The 16919-nt window shown below is 42.9% G+C and overlaps 1 protein-coding gene across 4 annotated transcripts in view; it reads right to left on the reverse strand.

Annotated features, from left to right (window-relative positions):
- The window catches only part of LOC124407009 (hormone receptor 4), a 109398-nt gene that overhangs the window by 11874 nt on the left and 80605 nt on the right, over nt 1–16919 (reverse strand). The window contains exons 1-2 of one of the 4 annotated variants that reach the window (XM_046882778.1): nt 13543–14070; nt 115–219 (exon numbers count right to left, since the gene is read on the reverse strand). In XM_046882778.1, coding sequence (XP_046738734.1) covers nt 115–214 — 100 coding nt within the window. In that variant the 5' untranslated portion in view covers nt 215–219; nt 13543–14070. Of the gene's footprint in view, nt 1–114; nt 220–5226; nt 5963–13542; nt 14071–16919 lie in introns of those variants that run through there. The other 3 variants (XM_046882777.1, XM_046882776.1, XM_046882779.1) reach the window with 3 other exon arrangements.

Here is a 16919-nt window from a genome sequence, read left to right on the forward strand (position 1 = left end):
ATGAATAGCAAAATGAGGTTTTGCGTGATGTAATCAATTCGGAGCGAGATGTTGTTTTCATCTAAAGATAAATAATCCCAGGGGGAAATAAATAATTACAGAGTAAGCTCTTACCATCACTACTGCATCTGGAATCAACCTTTCTCCTTTTCAACTTGAGGTCTTGAAACAAGCTCATGTTGTCTAGCTCACACGGGCTGCTCGTAAGGGTCATAATTCCTGTAATCAGAAAACAAGAAATGACTCAGCAAAGTTTGTCTCGTGGAAAAATAGTTTTACAAATATCCCTTGAGCAAAAAAAAAAAAAAAAAAAAAAAGAAGACAGGAGAAAAGGATTAATTTTTCGTTATTAATTAAATTCGATCGAGTTGCGTACAGCGAAAATTTCCGAGCTTTACGGATAACTAGTCGATGAGATTTACTTGACATCCCTTAATCGAGTGTAAGTTCAAAAGAGTTTGCAAATTACGATTAAACTGCGAACCAGCTTTGAAGCCGACAATATATTGAAAGTGTGGGATGGAATAGATTCAACCACTGAATACCATGGCAACGTAATTATTCTCCTCGCAAAGAATAATCACGATACCTGCACACTGATTTACCCGGGTAACGAAGTAGAGCATCCCATGTGTCGACAACGCGCGTTTCTCTCGTACCGGCAAGTACGTCTATAATAAATTACGCCACCAGCTGGCAGGAGATGCGCTTTCTGTGTCGCTGGCTTTAACTCCTCCGGTGTTTCGAGTCGTTCTACGACGAGCAGTTGCAGTCGCAGCTGGTACCAGTTCGCACTCAAGCTACGCACATGTTCGTTATTTTAAAAAACAACCGATGCTTTCCTTCGCTGTTTACGGCATTGATGAAGATTGAATTCACAGCGCTTTATGTTCAATAGGATGATTACCAGTGCAGAATTGTTTCAGTTATTTACACGTTCAAAGCTTAGGTATACTAATCATCAGACTCGTACTATCAACAGAATGTGATGAAATGAAATTCGATGAAAGATAGAAAAGGATTGTCGATGTATCGCACAGGGGGATAGAAATTCCCACTCATAGAGTTGAAATATAGCCATAAGTTGGGTTGTAAGTATCGCGATCCGTATGTATATTAATACGTACGAAAACAGATATATCCACAGTTTCCGTGATAGCAAAAAAAGAAGGAATTGTTCAATGAAACAGTCGCATAAGAGGTACGTATATAAGTGCAAAGCAATAATTGTTGGCATCGAACTTCGAGATGCGTCAACAGGCGGTGAATGCCGCAGCGTGATAATAAACATTCGTTCAAGGCGATATAAACGTATTATGACGAAGACATCGTAGTGCAAGAGGAGGAAGAAAAAAACATACCTACTATTCGCACGTAGAATGCCGACGACGATGACGAAGGATGAAACGAGCAGAGCGAGTAGAAAAAAACGAGAGAAAGATTGCAAATGCGAGTAAAAGAGAACGAAGTGAAAAAAAAAAAAAAAAGTGCAAAATCCGTGCAAACTCTCGGCGAGCAACCTCGACCCGCAGAATTGGCTGCAACACCCCGGCGGAAAAAATGATTTTTTGTCGCCCCCTCCAGACCAGGGAACGTGGAGTACAAGAGTGTGGATCTAGCTTGACGCCGACGTGCCGGAGGCTAGCTGGCTAGGCGAGAGCTAGGCGAGAGCTAGGCGAGAGAGTGTGGGTGAAGCGAAAGAGCGCGCTCACGCTGCCGGCACACAAGGAAGGCAAAGAGGCAAAGAGGCAAACAGGCAGGCGCACGCGCGTTGTGCGCTGCTGCAACGGGGTCCTTGCTCCCCGTGCCGTATGTGGGTCACCAGGCGCACACACGACACGAGTTGTTGCGTAAGCCGTGCATGCACGCGCCATTGCTTGTCGTTGTGAGCCACCCAACCTAACCCAACGCTCGTTGACGTAACCCAACCTGCCCCCTGTGTACTGCCTCGTAGTCAGTCGGTTGGTTGGTTGGTTGGTTGGTTGGTTGGATGGATGGATGGATGGTGGTGAGAGCGACGTCAGCCCCGATGCGTCGTTGCGGCAGTTAAAACACTTCTCTTCATTTTCTAAATTCCATTTAGCGGCCTCGCAGGACGCCTGAAGGTTGCACTCGAACGGATATCCTTCGCAGGACTCGAGCTTTCGTCCCCGCTGCACGATATCCAGTCCGTAGCGTCGTTCTTCGCTTTTCAGGGAAATACAGAGATAGAATGAATGAGGGGCGAGTAGATCGGTCCGATTCGTCATGCCCTTAAGGGTGTCCCCTAGTCGGTTTCGACGCTGTTGGGTGTACCTCCAAATATCGAAGTCCACGTATCTCGAACGCGAAAAAGGGTTAAACAGATCCGTTCCATAAGTAATTTTGAACAAAAAAAAAAAAAAATACTCTGATGCATTTTTATTTGCCGCAGAAATTAAGAAATGGCGAAAATTCTGCGAATTTACTATTGCAATTTTGTAGAATTTGTGCCATTTCATAATTCCTGCGTAAAATGAAAATCAATTTTAGTGTTTTTGTTCAGAAATGCGTATAGAATGGGACTGACAAGCCCGTTTTTGCGTTTGAGATACATGGACTTCGATATTTTGATACATATACGTATATATACAACAACGTCGAAATCAATCAGGGCACATCCTTGAGGGTCCATAATTGTGAGCAACATAATCCTTCTGACTCGTGCTCTTGCAGATGAGAGAGTGAAACAGAATCGACGATATAAAAGTGCAAATCTCTGTTACCTGCACAACTTACGTATGCAAACCTCGAACGAGGTGTTTCGAACTAAAATTAGCCAGTATCGAGATGAAAGTGCAGGAACTGCAAGCTCATTCGAATTAGTTATAACGGACAGAATACACATCTCAAAATACAAGTCGCTAATTGTACTTGGTAAGTAGTATCCTTTCTCAATAGTGAACTCGATGCTCGAAATATCGATAATACCAACCTGATATATTTATACGGATTAGTCGATTTCGAGGTATTCAGATGCCGACCGACCAGGCGTGAGTTCGCGGTGGTAACTGGCCTCTGTATGGATCGATAGAAATACCGCGAGGTCCTGCACGTAGGTTAGCATCAGGCACTGGTATCAGGTTCTCCGGCCGTGTCATGAATAAAACGTCAATTGGTTAGAGACAAGAAGCCGAGCGGCTCGCGGAGCGACTTAACGGTGCCGAGCAACAGATAGTGAAAGTTTCTCTCCCACGCTAGACATCCTAACCGTCTTGTCCCCCACTGGTCCTACCAAGTTCGCTCTAGGCACGTCCGCACTCTAAACGGACAGATGTGTGTATATGAACACACAGGACTCACCGGACGCGACGGAAATCCTCGTCAGGACTTGATATTTCCGAATTCGAAATTTGCTGTAAGATCAGGATCCAAGAATGCGTCGGCGACAGCCACGTCACCGGCATCATGAACAACGCGGAACAAGAACTGTCCGTAATCATTTGCTCGAAATCAGTTCGTCATTTATCTATTTCAATCCGGTATTTCCTTTGTCTGTATATACGAATATGTACCTACGTGTTCATACGTATTCAGACCAAGGCCCACGCAATTACCCGTTCCTTGAGGTATCGTAGATTATTTCCCCGAGGATCTATTCCCGAGGTCACACGGCAAGGATGTTTCGTACTTCTACCCAACTGTCCGGCATTAGATATTGAGTTTGTTACGACTTACGCCCCCCTTTCGATTTGCCGTAAGAAAAGTGAACGAGGTTAGGCTGGGTTAGGGTTGGATTAGGTTAGGTTAGGTTAGGTTAGGTTAGGTGAGACGAGGCGAGGCCGGTGGTATAATAGAAACTTTCACTGCTGAGGTTCAACGTACCGACTCTCACCGACTGCCGTTCTCACTCTCGAATCGCTCCTCTGTCTCTCCATACATAAAGCAAGCTAGTTAGTTCCTCCTCAAGATGGTTTTGTACTTGAAAGTCTGGCTACAACAAGGCGAACGTTACGTTAGGACGCACGTGCTTCTACCACCGCAGTAGGACAATCATTTTTAGACTCTCACGTGTGCCTGCTCACAGCCTGCGAAGCAATACGACGGCGCTAACAATACGTAGAGATGCATGAGAAATGGTTGAGAGCAGGAAATGATAGGGATCAGATACCTTTTGCAGGATCAAAGATAACCGCGTAGTGTACAGAACTTGGGTTAGAGAGGGGAATTTCTCGAAGTAGAAAACGAAAGTTATGTACACACGTATAATACGTACGTGCACACATGTTCGAGTGTACAGACTTAACGAGTTAACTATTACGCTTGGCATGTGTGCGTAGGATTCGAAATTTGTAAAAAACAAAACAAGAAAAAAAATTTCCCAGTACCAACACATTCATGGTCAGGGTTCTTTTGCGGGGTTTATTTGCCTCTCGACGGACTGCAGCGAGTCAATCAGATAAAGTTGGTCGGCCAATAACGCGGCTCAACACTACGAACGTTCAAATATCAAGGCCGCTATTTGTCAGATATCTAAGAATTTCGAAACAAATCTTGAACACATAAGCATCGTTCGTGTATCGTATGTACACGCGTATGTCTCAACACCGGTTCGAAGCATTGGTACATACCTAATCGCCTTCTCCAGCTATTCCGTCGATCCGAGAATCGCAAATTTAGAAATTTAGAATCACGGAAGAATCGTCGACTTGGCTGAGTCGGGTTATTTGTTGCGAAAATCTGGCGTTATCCGTAATTGATATGGTGCAGGCCTAAGCCCATGGGAATACTATAGGGAATTGCAGAGTCGTCCGATATTCGCAACTGCATTCAATCCGTCAGGTGGCGGAAGCGTGTAGAAGTTGAAAATTACCCTTATAATCAAAACTTTGAACAATATACCTAACCGCACGTACGCACGTCTGCATAATGCGTCATGTAATGCATGTATACATATGCAGCGACAGATAATGTATACATGCACGATGTAGATACCCTAGAAGCATGTATACGTATGTATGGTATGTACTTGAGAGCTGAAGAAAGAATATATACGGCGGGTCGGTTTATCTATACCGGTAATTCGCAATTGTAATTTGCACCCAGCGAACCATGCAGGAGTGTTGAAATCGTGTCATGGTGTTAATGACCTGCGGTAAGTACTCCCCTCCGAACTTCGAAACCGTTGAGTGCTTGTTAAGGCAAAAAAGGATTCCGTTGCTCCGAGTAATTATTTAGAAAGTTAAAAAAAATTGAATACTTCCGTACCTAAATGTCTGCCTTGGAGGACGCTCATCTTTGCACACATTTTAAGACACCTTTATCCAAATAAATCCATTGGTTTTTTTTTCTTTCTTTAGTTCATTTTTTACTCCGTTTTTCTTGATTAAACGATATTTATTACCAGCACTCCGGTATTATAAGTTAAAAAGCGTTCTACGCGCCACTCTTCACCACATCATTATACATCGACACGTTTAAGACAGTCGTTTCTGTCCTATATTACAAAGACCTTCGAAACACGTTCGTCTAATGTTGAATAAAGTTTTCCAAATAAACATCAACCCGGCGATAAAATTATTCCACAATATCGCATTTACTTTGTCACTTTTCCTCATTTTCATATCCACACTGCGAGAATAAGGCGTATATAACTTAAACATATCCGGTCACTGAGTTCCGCGATGTGTACGTTGATTAGAAGGTACGAAACGAAATAACAAGTAGGTGACTTCTGCGGTAAGCGTGCGACAATTAATCACCGGGGAAAGTTCTTCGCGCGATAAATGCCGGAGCGTCTGGCCTCAGCAGGTGTGGCTTCCACTCTCGATAAAGTCTCGCACAAAACTCAAGCGACGACTTGGCACAGGCGAAGAGATCGCCAGCAAAGCGCTGCGACGTCACCTGTTCTGCAGACCGATAAACGGCTCAGGGTGATTCCGACGCCAACTACCCGCTGCTTGACGACCTCCGGTGATCTTGGTAGCAGTCGGCGATGAATACGCGTGCTAATTCGCTCAGCGTTCGAGCCCTGGAGGGCGCCAACCGGAGACTCCTCGTTCAGTTTTTGGCGTCCAGTCAGGTTGGGGCCACGCGGTGGGAACCGGGTGGTGGAAACGATGACCTCGATACCGTCGCTGGTCCTCCAATCCTGAGCTCAATGCCAAAAGGCCCGCGTCGCTTTCACTGGCGAACCGCAAGCGGCGCTCGCACCATTTATCGGTACCACTTGCAAAGACTGTGAGAGAGCCGATGACGGTACCGAAATCGCGATGGTCTGAAAGAGTCGCGGCACGTTTAAGGATCCCTTTCGAAAATTTCGAACCTGCTGTTGAACCGCGATAAAAAGAAATCCGCGTGAGTAAATCAGTTTTACTTCATACTAAGTCAGACAATGACATAGATATTCGTGATAACTTGATGATGATCCGACTTCGAAGCGTCTGGAATATCGTCGAATATTTCAACGATCATCGGACTTCCCAACGTTCCAAAAATAAAAACACATAATGCGGGGAAATTTCATCGCTCAATGTTCTTCTCGTCTTGGTCGCTGTCTTGTTGGTTATTATTCGAAGAAACCGCGGAGTTTTCGGCTGCTGTTGCAGCAGCGGTAGCCGCTTATTCTGTCTTAGGAATAGCATCCGCCCACCTAAAAACTGGACGACAGTTACGAGGCAGACTTACGAGAAGCGAGTTGGTTAACCTTGTTGGAGGGGAATCCACCGCCCCCTTCTCTGTCATACCTCTCGCGGTTTTTCGCGCGATATCGAGGATTATCTCGTACCGGAACACCGCCTGCAGATAGTAGGTATATATAAACTTCCGGCGATTCTGCACCGTTCTCGTTCTCGATTGACGCGGGGCCGCGGGTAACTGGATTTTCGAGTGTTTCACTTTTAACCGAAGAAAGTAACGAAAGTTTATTGCGGATGAAAGTTCCGAAAAAAGATGCGACTCCGGCTGTGTAGCGGGAGATTCGGACGTCGGAGAAGGAGGAGGAACCACAAAGAGAAGGGGAAATGGAGAGTGGAGAGTGGAGAGCGGAGTCGTTCAGCTCTGCTGATAATTCGTTTCGTCTCTCCGTAGATTAATCCAATAATTTTACAATGACTTTTCGACTTTACGTATCGACGGAAATTTACCAGTTTCCGAGAGCTGGATAGTTTTTTTTCTTTTTCTTGTTTTTCCTTCAATTTTTTTTCGCACTTTTGATCAAGGTCAACAACTCTTGAACCTGCGTTACTCGTTTAATATAATCGAACGAAATTTTATTATACGTTGAAATAAGAGAAAGATAGCGAGACTTGTTTACGCGGTCAGTTGCAAAGATGAATATACATATGTAGGTACTAGATAATCGTAAAAGCTTATTTTTCCCACATTGCGATCTTCAAAGAGTCATAATTTTTTGGATTTTTTTTTCTTCCACATTTCTGACACGTGCACTGTACGATTGTCTTCAGCCAGGATTGGTACTCGCATAACTGTCGCCCCGGAAGAATATGTGTATCAATATTTTCTCCGTGACTAAGCAACAGTCAACTGTTGCTCTTACAGGTATACATATACGAATATAGCAATTGGCTTGAGTCCAAAAATCCGATGACTCCTTGGTCTACGAGTGAAAATATATGATGCACATACTGTGCTATTGCTTTATTATACACATTGCGTATCCAAGAATGTTAGATATAGCTGCTACAGACTGTAAAATTTCAAGCGTACCGGAAATACAATTCACGATTCCTTGCAAATAGAGCCGCGCAAGAGGACCAACGCTTGGTGTTCTTGGCCATGTACGACGTACGTAGACACGCAAGATACCTACGGCATATATCAGCATATATGTATATAAATTTATACCACGGATGAGAACAGAGCCAGTATCGCGTCGTAGGCAGTGCAACGGCAACTGGCCATGGCACACTTACGAATGTCAATCACACCGTGCACACCGTGCACACTTCGCACACTTTACCATTTTCCTATGTGTTTGTTAGCTATGTACGCCGTAAATCTAGTCATAGCTGAACGTATCTCGCAGGGTTTAGCGAGAATACGATTGGGTTGACGAAGAGAGAAGATCCTGCATCCTGCATCTTGAATCTCCTGCAGTTATCACGCGACTTACGAATGTCCAAGCAGATTGGAAAAAGATGCAAGCGGTGTTTAACAGAATTGAATCCTCCGATTTACGATGTTACGCAATCCTGCAAAGGATGCGAAACTTGTCGTTGTCACGCGGTGAAATATACTCTCGCACCTTTTCGTCGAATAAGATTTTAATTTATCCAACCGAGGATCGGTGATTTCACCTTTGGTAAGTTCCATACACGCATTGCGCGTGAATATAAACCACGTATTTTTGCCTCTTTTTTTCCACCTTGTATAATTCGTACCCGATTTATCGTTTGAAAGTTTTTTTTATCCGCCTTCGTGTCGACATACCTCCCTGCAATAACGCTGTACGTTTGTATGTCGAAAAAATAAGTATCGAAATGCGTATATATCTGTACATGTATATACTTTCGCAATGTGTAATAAAAACCTCGCAAAGTACGCACGAATTGCTGCATCGGAAGCCCGCTCGTGGATTTTATAGTGTAAATAAAACGATGGTTGGGACGACGGGACCTGTGAGGAAAAGGTTCTTAAAAACGTCAAGAGCTCCTGCATTTGTAGAAGAAAACAAGACATAATTGTAGAAACTTCGATCCCGACTTCAGACCCAATACGAAAATACAAGCAATCGACAATTATATTCACCTTCGGGGCTTTAGGTCGTTTGCAGCGTATCACGGAAGTTGGTAAAAAAAAAATTGCGGTCAACCAACACTTGCAGGGATCAGATTCGAACAGCAACGTTGCGTGAACGACACTGTCAAAGCTGATGGCTAACATACACTGGCTATTCATAGAAGGTAACGGCAGCGTTGTTATCGCATATAACGCTGCGATGCACGGCATTGGACTTTGTGTGCGATGAACCTGTGCGCTGCGTCGACGAACGTATGTTGAAAAGCATTATAGCTTCATTGATCTCATACAATGAACCGGTTATTTAGACGTTCCTCGGTGAAAAAGTTACGGAAATCAGGACAAAAAAATTCGTCATTTACAGTTATCTTCGAGATAAGAGTTATCTCTAATGCTGTGCCGCAAGGCTACTAAACGAACGTCTCACGCAACAGCGCTGCACATCTGGAACGCAGTTACCTACTCACAATTGTTTGGCGGTAATTAAAGGCACAACAAGGCAACGGTCGAGAATAAGCTGGACGAAATCTCTCCACGAAAAGTTTCAAAATTCAGATGAAACCTGGCAATGCCGACAGTTTCGCAATTTTCCGCAATTAATAAGCCATTTTCTATACTACAAAGATATTCCCAAGTCCTACAGAAATCTTTGATAAAAACCGTAAAATATCAGCTCACAACTCTGCACGACAAATATTGAAAAAAAATTCCGTGATCCTCTAGTTCTTCCTCAATACATACAATTGACAACAAAAAACTTTATTATATATTCAGGAAGTTGTTAGACATGATACTTTTAACGTAGTGAGGCGTTGATTCATCAATAGATAGTTTTAACGACTTAAAAAATATAATCTTCTCGTAAAGAAAACCACAGGCTGGTGCACCAGTGTTTTGTACTTAAGTAAATCTACCATATTTTTATCAACAAATTACGTCAGCGGAAGAAAAAAAGCGCCAACTTTATTGGTAGGGAAAACGATAAGTCGTCTGAAATACTTACCTATCTGTTAGAAAAATTTATCGATATTCAAATTTTTATAGATTCAGTATATTTAATCTTTAGTGCTTGTCTGACAAGTTTGACATCACAAACTATGTTTTCGTCGACTTGGGTGGGTTATTATCGTTTGTCAGAGAGGCTCCAAGGAGATGAAGACGACAAAAAAAAAGAAGAAAAAAACAAACAAGGCACGTCAAAGTTGTTCATAAATTGTAGAATGAGCTGGCTTATCGGTTATCTTTGCTTTTTTATTTTCCAAATCCAACAGTTTCACAGCTCTTGTAATACTTTCGCACCTGCGGTATAATATACTGAATATATTTGTATGTATAAAGTGTTGCAGAAAGCCGCGTCGAACATTCGAGAAAAAAATTTGCAAATAAATTCATCAGTTTTACTAATATGAAACATTTGGTTCAATTCGCAGGTGGTGTGCGCAACATGAATCTCGATAAAGTTCAGCGAACGTCGTTATTCTAACGAGCGGTGACTAATATCTGTCAAGAGATTACTCTCGCCTCCGGCATAGGAATTTGGCTAGGTAGATGACGAAATTTAAGGCATTCACGTTAAACTTTGCGCGCCTTAAAACTCACGGTTGGAATTTGACGGTCACCTATTCTAAACAGTTTCCGCGACTCGCCACGTTAGCCATCAGCAAAACAGTTAGCATTTTTTTCGTATCATTCAAGGTTGGGTCCGTCAATAATTTTCAAATGTTAAGGTCCTTCTAGTCGATAGTTCACTAATTCTGATTAGAGGGAAAAAAATACATATGCATAGCCGTATAAAAATAAAAAATATACAATAAAAAAAACATCGGGCGACGCGTAGAAGAGTCGTAACGTGGACAAGCTCTGTTTATCACGTCGCATGTTAGTCACCATGGCTTCCTAATGTTGCATCAGAGTACACGTTGGTTATTAACTTGAAGGAAATTGACAAGCACTGCGATACAAAAATATGCGATTTATATGGTAATTAAATTTTTTATTCAAAACCAAAAAAAAAAGGGTCAATTTTTACCTAAGAATTCAAAGGCGTAGGCTTTGTTATCGTTAAATCTCACTGAAAATTCTAGCGAATACTGCGTTCAATCAACATGCGCAGAGAGAGAGAGAGAGAGAGACACAGGTATCTACGCTGCTATCGCGTATCGCAAACGTTAATTACAAGTTTCAAGGATTTCCCCACAGCTGCCATGTTATTATAATTGAGGTGGAAAATAAAATAAAATATTCCAGTATCTAATACGAGGCAACTGCACCAATCGTACCGAGGTTGAGTGCAAAATTGCGGTAGGTCGTGTATATATGTAAGTACAGGAGGTATACAGGATAATATTATTCTACACAAGATTAGAAACTGCAGCGGAATTACGGACAACAAGAAATATTTGCCGAAGCTTGAGCATGGACGAATATCCGGTCGATTCCTCATCGTATCCTCTCAAGATTTCACCTTGTGTCTCTACTTAGAAATACAATAAGTATCCTCCTGTAGCTCTTTCCCAAGATTTTCCATGTCTCTTGCTCATTTATCTCTTTTTCTTTTTATCCCTCCGTACTTGAGCTCTCCGTGTGTCTGCAATGACCGTCTGTCAGGGTCGGGTGAGATCACTCGGTGCAAGGATATTCATAACGTCGGTATTGAGTGTCCTTACGATGCCGTGATTTGTCCTGGTAAAATCACTGTCTCAATTATTCATCACCGCCTCCGTCATTCCGCTTTTTCACTCGCCGCGGAAGTAGATATGAGACAGAATTCGCCCCAAGCTCCGAAAGACGCGAGTGCATTCAAATAAAATATCCGTCAACATTGAAGGTTTTGCGTCAATATCAAGCGTACATATAAGCTAACAAACAATAATGATAACAATTAAAAATGAAAGTATATCAAGTTCTACGAGTAATTGCACTTCCACTTTACTCGTATTTTTTTTCTTCTTCTTCTCGCCTTTAACCAACGATCGTTAAATTATTCCGCCGATGAAATTACTGCCAAGAAGTAGGCGTATTATACGCTGCCTCTGAATTAGTTTCTTATCTTTTGCTCGCTCTTTGCGACATTGAATAACATTCCTTATACCATTATTGCATTAAGATTTTTTTCATATCTCGTCAGAGTTCGAAAAGTTCTACCGACCAACATCAGGCGTGTTCGATTATCGATTATTACATGCCACGGAATGCACACTCTTTTGTAAATCAAGACCGGGGACATTGGATTTTTCCGATCGAAGGTTACCGTTGCGATAAATTGCGTCCGGTAAGTTCTGGGCAACATGCATGCCTGCGGATGCATGAAGGTTTACCTACGCGATCTGAGAATCACTTGCGATTCGCGATACGACGTAACTGCAGACGTGCACTACGTCCTGCCCGCCGTCCGACGACGACTTTGCACGCGACCTACGCCAACCTCGTCATCGGCAACGTCGTGGACATGCGCAGTGCGAAGACCGAGTGCCGCAAGCCAAGCTTGTGGAACTCGAACGTCACGTGAGCATTTCGCGTAGGAAGGATTCGCTACTATTACAAGTTGATAAGAATTCAGCAGCGCACAAGTAAGTGGATTTGGTGAAAGTTTATCTCACGTCGAAAGCACCTTTCCTCGCAATTAAACTGTAAACTGCACGATCGAACGTAGGATTACTTACGTTGTAGGAAGCCAAGAATATTATACTCGATTCTGAAAGTGAATATTTCCATACTTTGGCAAAACCTGTATAATTGCTGAATTGTTAACATTGAAAATATTCCGCCTTCTCGCGTTCGTGCATCTACGGATTATACAGCCGTGTTTAAGTTTTACGAGTGAAAGTTACGGCTTCGATTTAATGAAATCGTATCACTGTTTATTCAAAATTATAACTTGTTCTCCCCCCGCCCCCCTCCCCACCCTCACACTGCACGTATTTGGAAACGGCTTCGCCACTATCCCTTGCTCCCCTTTGGCTCTAATTGTCTTACAGGCAAGGGAGAGATCGAACAGAGCCCGAAGTACGTGCGTTTAGGGGAAAAACGGGAAATCAATAACGTTGCGAGATTAAATAATGTCAACTAATACGAGCTAATAACCTATACAGTCACTTAAAAAAGCTGTATACAATTATAAAGACAAATTCGCAAGAGGGGGAGAAAAGCAAAACCTAATATTACGAAAAATTGATCGGGCATTAGCTGGGCAGCGTGAGAAATAAAAGCATCTCTTCCACAGGTGTAATGTATTGTGTAACGAAACATGTGTGCCCGTGAATTTTGACGGCAAATTGCCTTGCGGTGTCGCTAGGCGAATATTGGCATGCTTGTTGGCAAATGAATTCTTGCATTTTTCAAGGCCTAAAATATGGACGCGATGGCCATGCGAGAAGCCTCGCGACCTAGACCTTTCGAGGAGCGACCATGGCACGTGCTGATTCGTTTGCGTACATCCGCGCCACGACGACATATTTATTGCTATTATTTTTAAAAGTCATATAGTTTTTTTTTTTACTTCGCCCACATCACCGGCCTGGCAAATTTAAACAAAAGGACTAGTTTTATTTATTTCTCGTTTCATCTCCTCACTCATATAACCGCGAAAAATATTATACTCGTCGAAATTAACCGATGATGTTGATAGTCAGAAATGGGCATACGCCCGGGTGTAATAATTGGATGGAATCGATTTTACGCGAGGCTCTCACGCACGTATCTAGGATTCCGTTGAGCAGAATGTACAGGCATCAGAGCTGGCGATAGCCGGGAATTTGTTTTGCAGATTTGCATATTGAATTTAGTAATATTGTATGTATTTGATGGTATAGAATAGGCACTTACATTTCTCAAAACCGGACATCCAAGAAACAAAAATTGCTCCTTTCGGACAGATGAAGCGATCTCGAGATGCGACCAGGCACTGCGATATTCAACCGTGTATCCTTTACAGAAGCGATCAATACAGGGATATATAAAAATCTCGGAAGACGGTGAAAAAATCACGACTCAACAGTCTTTGAAGTCACGAGGCGAAGCAAAACTGATACGTTATAGGAACTGTACGGTGTAGGTATCTATACGTTATCGAGGAAGTCACTCTCGTCACTTGTGCAACAGGTGCCGCTCACTCTATCACTGCCGAAAAGGACTCGAGGGAAACAGAAGGCTACTATCTCCAGCGCCGGCGTTTCGTCCGTTTTCTCAGACACTTACTCGTATGCTCGTTCCTCATTTGTTATAAAATAGTTACTATTCGAGCAGCTCTCGGTAGCTCTTTTCTATTTTTTATTTCCTACACCTTTTAGTTTAGTCACTCTTCTTTTTCAGCCCCACAAAAAAACTATCACAAAATCGCCGGCTTTATACGCCCTTTCGATTTTCATCGTTACGTCTTCCGTGTTTCGCTGTTGCTTTAGTTTTCAATCCGATTCACAAGCAGCAAGCGATGCTAATTAAATCATCCAGAGTGAGGGGGCACAGTGCGAAACAGCTGTAGGAAATTATTTTTCCTTTCCTTGTATAGTCTTTTGCCTTGTTACGATCCTTTCAAGTGATGTCCTTAATGAAACGGCCTGGGAATCGAAATCAGGCTGCAAGCCTTTTGTTCTAACAGTACACGTTGTATCCTGTGTTATCCATCCTCGTCGCTCTCACGCAACTCCTGTAACGGTTCCTCGCGTGGCCCACTGATCGCGAGTCGACGAGCCGCTGGTCATCTTCTTCGTCCTCTTTCTCCTTCTCCTCCGTCTCCTTCTACCAAGCCTCGTGGCCGTTGGCTCACTTTCTACTTCTTCGAGAAGCCCGGTGTCAAAGCGAAGAGCGTCGTACGGAGCAACTTCCAGGAAATATCGTTTTCAAGTCATTTCACGTAAACATCACTTTCATTCGATCGTATGTGTGTGCGTGTGTATACAATACGCATGTATATACCCTCCGTGTTCTTTTAAAATTCTCAGCGCTATCCAGCGCAGATTTCGTCGGCGCTTATCCGATGCGCTTTGCGTTTTCACCGCAAAATCACAGCGTCGTTTGTCATCACACCGTACATCTTGATACCGCGCAGCACTCTTGCACCTTTCGCTCCGAAAGTGTCCTTTAGGATGGCAGGAGGGTGAGAAATGAATGAACGGCCTCCGCCTCTCGACTGCTATGCGAAGTCTCCAATGTCGTCGGAGCGCAAGGTAAATACCAAGATCACCGGTCGAGTGTCGTATAAATGAATGACGAACGGTGGGAATCTTCCGTGTTGAAACGATCGATACGTGAGGTTGTAATCAATCACCGATCCAAGTCGAATTCCTTGGATTTCCTCCTTTCCCGCCACCGACGCGAATCACGAATATCCTCGTCGAGCGAACGCAGCAGTGGACTTGTTTTAAAAAAAATCCCGGTTCAAATTGCAGTTCAAACATCCGCGGGTGAAAGAAAAAAGCGTGAAAGAAACGAAAGGGTTCGTGAAAACACTGGTAGAAATTAATTCCAAATGTTCTCTTCCGGCCGCCGCCCGGAAGTCGGAAACTGGGCGTTGAACCGGACCGAAAGCTTCTCGCGGTCGAATATCCCTCGGCGGTAATACGACTGCGTCCTGACCGATCTCGTCGAATTTCAAATCATTTTCGCACGGCCAAGTCGTGGAATATAGAAGCGCGCCGAGAGTTGGCTTGGTTAAAGTAGGGCGACGACTGGGGCAGCGGCCGCCAACAACGGCGCTCCGTCGTGAAGCAGCGCGGCGGTGGAAGTGGAACCCTCCTCGTAGACCCGCGGAGAGACCCAGTGGGGAAACCTATCCTCGTGTTTAGAGGTTATGTTCGTATTAGTTTGTCAATGTTTCCCAGGCGAGCCGCAGAACCACCGCGGGGTCGAGCGGTGCTGCGGAAATAATATTACGACTAGGAGTAGGTACAACGACGGCGATCGCGAGTGCAGCGATCCGGGAGCTACCCGTCACTTCGTCAGAGACAACCGTGCCGCAGAACTCTTACGCACTGTATCCTGCGAACCCAGAAAAATTGGCCGCAAAAATAAATGTATTCCAGGGTCGCCACACACCTGGAAAATCTGAAACTCTCAGAGGATGATTGATTTGGTTATGGAAAAGACTGAAAATATCAGTTTTCTGTCATGGGAATTGGAAATAGTTTTTCTGTTTTTTTTTGTTTTTTTTCGAGGTAACGAGTTTGTTTTTTTCGTCGAGAAAACAAATTGGGTTAAACTGATTTTTTTTTTTTTGTACGTGATATTTTTTCTCAAGTTCGAATTGAATTTGAAGTGAATATAGAGGTAATAAGTTGAACGATTTAGGTTTTACTAAAACTGGCAAAATATCAGGGCAAGCTAATTTTTAGATTCTGACAAACCTGGAAATTTTATGGAATTTTACTGGTATTCGGAGAAATGCCCATTTCTTAGACAGGGTTCGCGTTCATTTTCATTATTACAGCTATGGATCCTCAGTTGACGTTCTGTATCAAATTTGCATTGGCCATTGTAACTATAGAGTTTTAATCTGCGTGGTTTATACTACGTAGAACTGCCCAGGTTATTTTGAACTGACAAATCATGTTTTGTTATTCCTTCTGATGGTTGAATCATAAGATGTATCATCCTTGTAGTTGATTAGGATAACACAAAAACATCGCTAATGGTCGGTCTAAATACAGTTGTTTTCACCTGTATAACACCGAATGTTTATCGATTACAGATAATTTGTATACACGAGGTATAACCACTATTGAACTTGCAGGGTCAAATACGGCAACGACATTTTCACTTGTTGACACGAATTCCCGAATTATTGACACAGCTAGACACGAAAGTATATAATACAAGTTGAAACAACTGCATAACGTAAAAATACTTGATTACGTCATATAATTTTAAATAGTATTTGCTGTTACAGTTGTTGCAGCGAAATCTACTATATATGTGTTATTTAAAAAGAAAAATACTCTGTCATGCATTATATGTCGTGTAAAAATATTCTATTTGCATTATACTTAGTCAAAACCTTTGGTCATCGTTAAATTGACTTCACTTTTACTCCGCTCAGTCCCATGAAAATAAAGTAATTAATACTCTCTTTACAGTCCATCGTGCAGAAGGTCTTCCAGAGAGGATATTAAAAAGTGCTTATTTCTGCCTCCGCTATATCACGCGACAACGAACCAACTTTTACATCTTTCAGCCAGTGAATTTAGTGGCGATAGTCGAAAGTAAGA

Source organism: Diprion similis, chromosome 6, assembly GCF_021155765.1.
Source record: "Diprion similis isolate iyDipSimi1 chromosome 6, iyDipSimi1.1, whole genome shotgun sequence".
In the NCBI taxonomy this organism is placed as follows: Eukaryota; Metazoa; Arthropoda; class Insecta; order Hymenoptera; family Diprionidae; genus Diprion; species Diprion similis.